The sequence below is a fragment of the Coenobita brevimanus genome, chromosome 110, assembly GCF_032717465.1.
Source record: "Coenobita brevimanus isolate Jiangsu-jjx chromosome 110, ASM3271746v2, whole genome shotgun sequence".
NCBI lineage: Eukaryota > Metazoa > Arthropoda > Malacostraca > Decapoda > Coenobitidae > Coenobita > Coenobita brevimanus.
The window spans coordinates 2038313-2048312 of NC_137063.1; the positions used below are offsets into that span (position 1 = coordinate 2038313).

General features: G+C 44.9%; 1 protein-coding gene across 1 annotated transcript in view; it reads right to left on the reverse strand.

Moving 5' to 3' along the window:
• Positions 1 to 4142: 4142 nt before the first annotated feature.
• prom (prominin) overlaps positions 4143 to 10000 on the reverse strand; it is a 27222-nt gene continuing 21364 nt past the window's right edge. The window contains exons 15-18 of the mRNA XM_080286081.1: positions 9967 to 10000; positions 8380 to 8498; positions 6689 to 6808; positions 4143 to 4455 (exon numbers count right to left, since the gene is read on the reverse strand). The exon at positions 9967 to 10000 is cut by the window's right edge and continues 125 nt beyond it. Coding sequence (XP_080142207.1) covers positions 4143 to 4455; positions 6689 to 6808; positions 8380 to 8498; positions 9967 to 10000 — 586 coding nt within the window. The remainder of the gene's footprint in view (positions 4456 to 6688; positions 6809 to 8379; positions 8499 to 9966) is intronic.

Here is a 10000-nt window from a genome sequence, read left to right on the forward strand (position 1 = left end):
GAGAGAGAGAGAGAGAGAGAGAGAGAAATTACCTACTTCAAACAGGTAATCAAAATCTCAAAATCGTCTTCCCCTTTAGCTGAGGAAAAAATCGTCTGAAAATAATAACCCTAACAAAACCGTCCTTAAAAATATACAATTCGGTGTTCATTACAGCTTTGCAAAACAGAGGCAAAGTTATAACGAAGTGAGTTTGGAAGTAAAAGAAAAAAACAGTCGCTAATTGACAGTCTTGTGATCCCCTCTCTGACGTACGGAAGGGAAACGTGGGCTCTATTGAAAGGATACAGGCCGGAGTGTGAGGAGGGGAGAGGAGGAGAGAGGAGCATGTGGAGTTACGTGGAGAGATAAAATTAAGTTACTTGAGAGATGCATGTGGAGTTACGTGGAGAGAGAAGTTACTTGAGAGGTGCATGTGGAGTTACGTGCGAGAGATAAGTTACTTGAGAGGTGCATGTGGAGTTACGTGGTGAGACAGACAGACAGACAAATGAGGAGGTGAAGGAGCGGCGTGGTGTTGATGTGGATGTGTTGGAGGGCGTTATGGGAAGTGCCTTGAAGTGGTCTGGCCATGTGGAGAGAATGGAGAATGAGAGACTGACTAGGAGAGTGTGGGTGACTGAGGTGAAGAAGGGGAGGAGGGAAAGCAAAGATGAGACGGAGGGATGGGATGGAGAGGTAAATGAGTAAGGGAGGGGAACTGGAGAGACAGCAGTTTGATGACGAATTACAGCATAAAAAGCAGGCGATTTGTTTGTGGCCACCCCTTTCGTAATTTAGGCGTCTGGCTATAGATAGATATATAGACAGACTGACAGCTAGATAAATAGACAGATAGATAGACAGACAGTATTCTCAAGTTAACCCAGAGAAAAAAAACACACAGGTATCAAACTCATCCAGCCAAACAGGTGTGATCGTGTGGAGAGTTTAAAGGTGACTGGGTATTTAAGATTAAGTCGCTGATGAGTAGGGATGAAGGGAGCACTTAACCCTCTGACGGTGGCCACAACTCTAGCACTGCATTAAATTCCCCGGACGATTTTATTCAGCTGAGAGTGTCGATGGAAGGTGTGTATAGGAGCGAGGCAGATGATGAGTAGGCATGGAAGTGCCAGGTAGGGTAGAATGGGGGGGGGGAGGGTGTGTCCAGTCATCGAGGTCATCCGCCTCTCACAGGATGCAGCGTCCGGCAAGGCCTCTCGAAGCACCCTCTCCACCCGGCGTATTTTTCTTTCATCTGTTTCTCTATTTTCTCTTCTTTTCTTGGCACCTCCAGACGATTTTCTTAAGACACCCGTGGCAGCGTCTTACGGGCCTCACCAGTGCTTGTGCCTAAGGGGAAGAAAGAACGGTGTTAAGGGATTTGTGGACCATCTTTAGGGATGCTGTCTTTAGGGATCCTGTCTTTAAGGAGACTGTCTTTAAGGATCCTGTCTTTAAGGAGGCTGTCTTTAGGGATGCTGTCTTTAAGGATCCTGTCTTTAAGAAGGCTGTCTTTAAGGATCCTGTCTTTAAGGATCCTGTCTTTAAGGAGGCTGTCTTTAAGGAGGCTGTCTTTAAGGAGGCTGTCTTTAAGGAGGCTGTCTTTAAGGAGGCTGTCTTTAAGGATCCTGTCTTCAAGGAGGCTGTCTTTAAGGAGGCTGTCTTTAAGGAGGCTGTCTTTAAGGATCCTGTCTTTAAGGGGGCTGTCTTTAAGGAGGCTGTCTTTAAGGAGGCTGTCTTTAAGGATCCTGTCTTTAAGGAGGCTGTCTTTAAGGAGGCTGTCTTTAAGGATCCTGTCTTTAAGGAGGCTGTCTTTAAGGAGGCTGTCTTTAAGGATCCTGTCTTCAAGGAGGCTGTCTTTAAGGAGGCTGTCTTCAAGGAGGCTGTCTTTAAGGATGCTGTCTTTAAGGATGCTGTCTTTAAGGATGCTGTCTTTAAGGATGCTGTCTTTAAGGATGCTGTCTTTAAGGATGCTGTCTTTAAGGATGCTGTCTTTAAGGATGCTGTCTTTAAGGATGCTGTCTTTAAGGATGCTGTCTTTAAGGAGGCTGTCTTTAAGAAGGCTGTCTTTAAGGATCCTGTCTTTAAGAAGGCTGTCTTTAAGGATCCTGTCTTTAAGAAGGCTGTCTTTAAGGATGCTGTCTTTAAGGATCCTGTCTTTAAGGATGCTGTCTTTAAGAAGGCTGTCTTTAAGGATGCTGTCTTTAAGGATCCTGTCTTTAAGGAGGCTGTCTTTAAGGAGGCTGTCTTTAAGAAGGCTGTCTTTAAGGATCCTGTCTTTAAGAAGGCTGTCTTTAAGGATCCTGTCTTTAAGAAGGCTGTCTTTAAGGATCCTGTCTTTAAGGAGGCTGTCTTTAAGGAGGCTGTCTTTAAGGAGGCTGTCTTTAAGAAGGCTGTCTTTAAGGAGGCTGTCTTTAAGGAGGCTGTCTTTAAGGAGGCTGTCTTTAAGGAGGCTGTCTTTAAGGATCCTGTCTTTAAGAAGGCTGTCTTTAAGGAGGCTGTCTTTAAGGATCCTGTCTTTAAGGATCCTGTCTTTAAGGAGGTTGTCTTTAAGGAGGCTGTCTTTAAGGATCCTGTCTTTAAGAAGGCTATCTTTAAGGAGGCTGTCTTTAAGGATCCTGTCTTTAAGGAGGTTGTCTTTAAGGAGGCTGTCTTTAAGGAGGCTGTCTTTAAGGATCCTGTCTTTTCACTATGACTTTTTCTTTAATGGTCATTTTTTTTTAAAGTTCTTCCTTAAGTGGATTAAGTTACCGAGGGATGGTCTCTCTCTCTCTCTCTTTCTCTCTCTCTCTCTCTCTCTCTCTCTCATCTGTCTATCTTTCACTGGCAGCTCAACATCTCTTTCTCTCTCTCTCTCTCCCCCTGTGTGTGTGTGTGTGTGTGTGTGTGTGTGTGTGTGTGTGTGTGTGTGTGTGTGTGTGTGTGTGTGTGTTTACATGAAATAATTAAAGTTAGTTGCCATTGCTCTTCACACTCTATTTCATCATCATCACCATCATCATCATCAACATCATCATCATCATCATCATCATCATCAACACCATCATCATCATGATCACCACCACCAACATCATCAACATTATCACCACCAACATCATTATCATCATCACCACCATCATCATCATCATCATCATCAACATCATCATCATCATCATCACCAACAACAACATCATCATCATCACCATCAACATCATCATCACTATCATCATCATCATCACCGCTACCATCATTAGCATTACCATCGTCAGCATCACCACCATCGTCATCATCAACATCATCATCATCATCATCACAATCTTTGGGACGATTCCACTGGGGCGGAAGCTTACCTGCAGTCGATGGGTCTGCTCGATTAGACGGACCTGGGTTAAGCAACAACAACAGCAAGAGGATGGGGGTACTTCTGACAAAAGTACTTACATATAAAGTTTATTGAAGCAGACACAAGAAATCTAACATTATTTTACGGCTACATAAAATAAAGTCATGTATATATATATTTTTTTTTGGCAAACTTTGAAGATCATAAACTAACATAAAAAACGTAAAAAAAAACATTGACCTAACACCATAGATTTCCTTTGCTCTGATCTCCCTAAATATTCTACAGCCATCTAAATCACCCAGTCACGTGCAGCCAAAGACAGGAAAACATAGGTCATACACGACTAGCATTGCATTTAACACCACGATCAAGTGCTATGGAAAGAATCTAGGGTTGTAGTATTGTCTTCGCGGCCACTGAGCTGTTGGAAGTGAGCAGCAAAAGAGAGTGTATCTTCGCCAAGTTACGGTGGACACACTATAGTTACGCTGGGTTAGTGCCTGCCCTCCCCACCGTGATCATCCCTGCAGAGGCGTGGATCATTTTAAAAGACCTTCATCCCTTCCTCCTACCCACACTCTCAAGTCTTCCCCGCCCCTACTATTTTGTGGATAGTGGAGCAGTAGTTCCCTTATCTGAATACCCAGTTAGTTAGGTCAGTATGTCTGCTATCAGTCAGTAAAATAAGAAAAATGTAAATCCTCTCAAAGCTCTTTCCTGCCACCAACAAGATGTACTGTATGGTATGTAGGCGAGTGAGGTATGGTGGTGCAGGCAGCCTATGTATGGCGGTGTGAGCGTACCATACGTCACGAGGGCAGCGTCACTCGTCTCAGGAACAGCAGGAGCAGCAGGAATCATCACTGCCATTGGGGGAGGGGCAGCAGCGGGAGGCCTGACCTTCCTTGGGCTGTTCGTAGCGGGGGGAGGCGGGTGGTGCTGGTTGGGTGGAGGGGGGGGCGTCATGCCAGTGCACCTTGACCCAGTCGACGGGCCGCTGGACGTGCCGCGCCACCAGCTCCAGCGTCACGAAGGAGGCCCCAGCCCGCCACGCGTCACGCCACGCCGCCAGCTGCGCCACCGCCACCACCTCCCCCAGGTCCTTCTGCCCCCGCTCTGGTCGCCGCCGATCCTTCAGCTCCACCCTGGAAGCAAGATTGCGCGCTGTGGCCGTCAAAGAACCACGCAGGCGCAGACGGGCAGCACCTACCCTACCCAGCCACGTCCCTCTGCGGCTCACCAGTTAGGCTCAGCTCTGTGGGTTCAGTTCAGCGCCGTGCCTCTACACCACCACGCTTATATCAGGCTGGTGTAACTGGTACAACTGGTGTAATGGCCGGCGCAGCACCACAGAGCCCCTTCCCTTCAAGCAGAGGTCATTTTTGTGGGACTAAAATCAACCCAAGCGTGGTTCGAAGCTCCAAGTGCCACTGAGACGCTTCGGTGGTTGGTTCAGTGGGGTTCAAATGTCATCAAGTGTGTGGGGTTCAAATGTCTAGTGTGTGAGGTTCAGATGCCAAGTGTGTGGGGTTCAACTGTCATCACGTGTGTGGGGTTCAAATGTCAAGTGTGTGGGGTTCAGATGCCAAGTGTGTGGGGTTCAAATGTTATCAAGTGTGTGGGGTTCAAATATAAATGTGTGGGGTTCAAATGTCAAGTGTGTGAGGTTTAGATGTCAAGTGTATGGGGTTCAAATGTCATCAAGTGTGTGGGGTTCAAATGTCAAGTGTGTGGGGTTCAATTGTCATCAAGTGTGTGGGGTTCAAATATAAATGTGTGGGGTTCAAATGTCAAGTGTGTGGGGTTCAACTGTCATCACGTGTGTGGGGTTCAAATGTCATCAAGTGTGTGGGGTTCAAATGTCAAGTGTGTGGGGTTCAAATGTTATCAAGTGTGTGGGGTTCAAATATAAATGTGTGGGGTTCAAATGTCAAGTGTGTGAGGTTTAGATGTCAAGTGTGTGGGGTTCAAATGTCATCAAGTGTGTGGGGTTCAAATGTCAAGTGTGTGGGGTTCAATTGTCATCAAGTGTGTGGGGTTCAAATGTCATCAAGTGTGTGAAGTTCAAATATAAGTGTGTGGGGTTCAAATGTCATCATATAGTGTGCTAAACAGTGACACATTACTGACAAAAATAATAATAATAATAATAATAATAATAATAAACTACTTAGAAAAGCATACTTAAGGAATTACAAAGTTAGAAAGTGCTCAGATAACAACTCTGGAACTGTCTCCCTCTGTCTATTTTTCCTACTTCCTATGACCTCCAGTCTTTCAAACGCAGTGTGTCCAGGCATCTCGAAATGAACGGATCTTGAATTTGGCTCTCTTTTGTATTGTTTTTTTTTTTTTTTTTCTTGGAAGGAACGTTTAGCAGGCTCAGCCTTTGGTTCCTTCTTCCTCAAAAAACTAAAACCACGAAAAAAATCAATCAGAAATAAATATGCTGTGTTGCATGACTGTCTCGTCCTGTGTTGCAGCTCCCTTGCACATGTTGAAGCTGCATCAATAGGGCAACCAATGCGTAGCGCAAAGGGAAAGCACCTGGAGGAGAAGCGCAGGTAAAAAAAAATGTGTGTGTGTGTGTGTGTGTGTGTGTGTGTGTGTGTGTGTGTGTGTGTGTGTATGTTCGGAGTGGCGATGACTGAGCTACAACATCTGTTAATAATTATACAACAACAAGAAGTGATGCGACTGGGGTAAACCGGCAATGACCGAAGCCTGGTTGTGGAAAGTTCGAAATTGCTAGACTGAATGTGACTGAAGAAGGTTACTTTCCACTATTCTCTCTCTCTCTCTCTCTCTCTCTCTCTCTCTCTCTCTCTCTCTTTTAAGATGAACAGAGGAAGCAAAAACAAATTAAAGAAAAATCCATAGTCCAGATTACAGCCGTCCTCCATCCCTTTTTAAAAATCTGTAACGGTTGGATTTGAATTGCTGTTGGTTGAAATTTGAGAGGTACCGAATCTAAAAATAAATAAATAAATAAATAAAAAAGATCATAACATTAATCATTCTCGCAAAATTGAACATAAACGATTGAAAAAGTGCTGACTGAACTTCTGAACACATCTAAACATTTCTTATATTTATGTTTGAACTTCTGAACGCACGAAATCACTGGCCACCGTTATGTTTGAATTCCTGAACACAAAAACGTTGAGTACCGTTATGTTTGAACTTTTAAACACACTAAAACACTCGCTAAATTTATGTTTGAGCTTCTAAACACACTAAAACACCGCCTATCGCTATGTTTGAACTTTTAAACACACTAAAACACCGACTCTCGTTATATTTGAACTTCTGAACACATTCAAACACCGGCCATCGTTATGTGAGCACCTCCCGAACAAAAACCAAGGAGTGGCCTACCCGTTGTGGTGGTGCGTGGGGTAGTGGTGGTGCCGCCCCCCGCCGCCAGAGGGCTTGGTGCTCCACGTCGACGCCTGCTGGAGACTGGTGTTGGATCCGGGAAGAGAGCCGTTGGAGTGCCTGTAGGGGAGACCACGGTAACTGTAGGGTAACTGGGGTAACTGGAGGGTAACGGGTAACTGGAGGGTAACAGGTGACTGGGGTAACTATTGGGTAACTAGGGTAACTGAAGTAACTGGGGTAACTATTGGGTAACTGAGGTAACTGGGGTAACCACTGGGTAACTGGGGTAACTATTGGGTAACTGGGGTAACTGGAGGGTAACAGGTGACTGGGCTAACTATTGGGTAACTAGGGTAACTGAAGTAACTGGGGTAACTATTGGTAACTGAGGTAACTGAGGTAACTACTGGGTAACTGGGATAACTGAAGGGTTACAGGTAACTGGGATAACTGAAGGGTTACAGGTAACTAGGGTAACTATTGGGTAACTAGGGTAACTTGGGTAACTATTGGGTAACTTGGGTAACTATTGGGTAACTGGGGTAACTATTGGGTAACTGGGATAACTGGAGGGTAACAGGAAACTGGGGTAACTATTGGGTAACTGGAGGGTAACTATTGGGTAACTGGAGAGTAACTATTGGGTAACTGGGGTAACTATTGGGTAACTAAAGTAACTGGGGTAACTACTGGGTAACTGGGGTAACTATTGGGTAACTGGAAAGACGTGAAGGTAAATGGGACGGGACCAAAGGAAATCAAAGTAGGTGGATATTGGGGTAACCGATTACTCACTGGGGTAACTAGGAAGAAACTGGGGTAACTATTGGGTAACTGGGGTAACTGTGTAAATATGAAGATGATAAGAAAAGCACCAGGATAAGTGGAAAAAGGAAAATTATCTTCTTTACTGATTTAATTCTGATTTATTGCTGTTTTTTTTTGTTTTTTTTTGTTTTTGCTTATATTTTCCTCCGTCTATTTCCACTAAACCTACAGCCAGACTCTTCAGAACACCGTCATTTAAAAGGAAATTATGTTATGTGTTCTATTTAAACCAGTAATATAAATAGAGACGTGGATTTAACATCGACAGTTGCTGGGAAAAAGATTGGAACTTTGGCGATAACTGAGAGCCCGACTAAATTGCCAACGTGTGGTCGATAGGTACAGTTTTAGCCCTTCTTTCTTGTACCTGGTGCCTGGGGGAGGGGGGCGCCTTCACGTGGTGGCACTGATATAACCAGGCGACTCCCCTGCCTGGTTATACAAACGTCCCTCGACTCCCTCCCTATCCCCCGAAAGGAAGATGGTGGACTGCCAGAGGGTAACTTCAGCCTTCAGTCCACTGGGTTCACGTTTCAGATGAGCTTGGGACTACTACTACTACTGCTACTTCACTGCTATGGTAAACACCCATCGATATGTGTATGTTTCTCTCTCTCTCTCTCTCTCTCTCTCTCTCTCTCTCTCTCATTACGTGCTTGTCTCACTCTCCTTTAAGCCTTATTCTTGGCCTTTCCTCTGCCTCCCCTCCTCTCCGTCTCATCTTCGTGTGTCCAGCCCTGGGCATGGAATAAATAACCCTTTCCCTGACTCCCAGCGGTTTTCATACACGCCACACTCTTGCCTGACGTGAGAGAGAGAGAGAGAGAGAGAGAGAGAGAGAGAGAGAGAGGGCAACTTACAGAGGTAGGGTGTCATCGTCGTAGTCCATCCTGAGGTAAAAACGCGCCAATCCCAGCCCCATACAAATCCCAGGAAGGAAGAGGAGCAGGCACCAACTCGTAGCCAGCCACAGCGCGTTCTGAGATAGATAAATAGATAGATAGATAGATATATATATATATATATATATATATATATATATATATATATATATATATATATAGATAGATATATATATATATATAGAGAGAGAGAGAGAGAGAGAGAGAGAGAGAGAGAGAGAGAGAGGGAGGGAGGGAGGAATTTAGAGACAGTACAAGCGCCTTCCAAAGCATGGCCTAGCCTCCTAAACAACGCCCGGTTCTTTTTCCCTCAACAACATCCCAGCTGGCCAAACACCGCGCGCCAATTTGCCACATCCTACCCACGAGGGGCTCAATTATACCTACACAGTAACCTCGCCTCCCAAACAATGCCTATATAGTATCAAACAATCCCCAGATTTTCAAATAACCTAAAAAACAACGCTCCTACCCTCCTATTCAACTCTCGATGACCCCCGAACTCCCAAACCGTGGCAATGATGTCTAAAAATAAATATCCCGATGCCCAAATCCCACACCCTGCCTACCCCAAATGCCAGAGGGTATCCACACAATGCCCTAACCTTCCAATCAATGCCCAGGTCCTCCAAATCAATGCCCAATTTCCAAATCCCTTTCAAACAACGCCCCTGGTCGTTCAAAAATGCCCTTTTCCTCTTGGACAAATGCTCGGTGTTAAAACTAATTACACGTTTCTAAAATCATTACCAGGTGTAGTTTTTTTTTTTTGGGGGTGGGGGTCTTTTGGGGGGGGTCCTGGAAGCCCCCCCTTTTTCCTCCTGGCTAATGATTGCTTATAATAAAAATCAATGTTAATTACCCAAATAAATGTAATTATTATCCTTTGGCACCTGCATTTGTCTTAATTACTGTACTCCCGTGATTGTGACAGGTAAAATACGTGGGAATTGTGTGTGTGTGTGTGTGTGTGTGTGATTATAACAGGTAAAATACATGGGATTTGTGTGTGTGTGTGTGTGTGTGTGTGTGTGTGTGTGCATTAATCCTGCTCGGAATCCCCCCCTTTCTGATAATCCTGGATCCAGCCTTGATTACCCATTGTCTCCATAAATCCTAAAATAATATTCCTTTCCCTAAATCCCTTAAATCCCCTCGCCTTTCCCTAAACCCCTTAAATCCCAAGCCTTTCCCTAAATCCCCAGCTTCTCCCTAAATCCCTTAAATCCCTAGCCTTTCCGTAAATCCCTAGCCTCTCCCTAAATCCCTTAAATCCCTAGCCCCTTTCCCTAAATCCCTAGCCTCTTTCCCTAAATCCCTTAAATCCTTTCCCTAAATCCCTTAAACGTTCTTTCCCTAAATCCCTTAAATTCCCAGCTTCTTTCCCCAAATCCCTAAAATCCCTAGTCTCTTTCCCTAAATCCTTTAAACCCTTTCCCTAAATCCCTAGCCTATCCCTAAAACCCAAGCCTCTTTCCCTAAATCCCTTAAACCCTTTCCCTAAATCCCTAAAATCCCCCTGGCTAGCCTCAGCACCCTACCCACCAGGGGCTCGATGATGCCGTTGCAGGTCACGCCG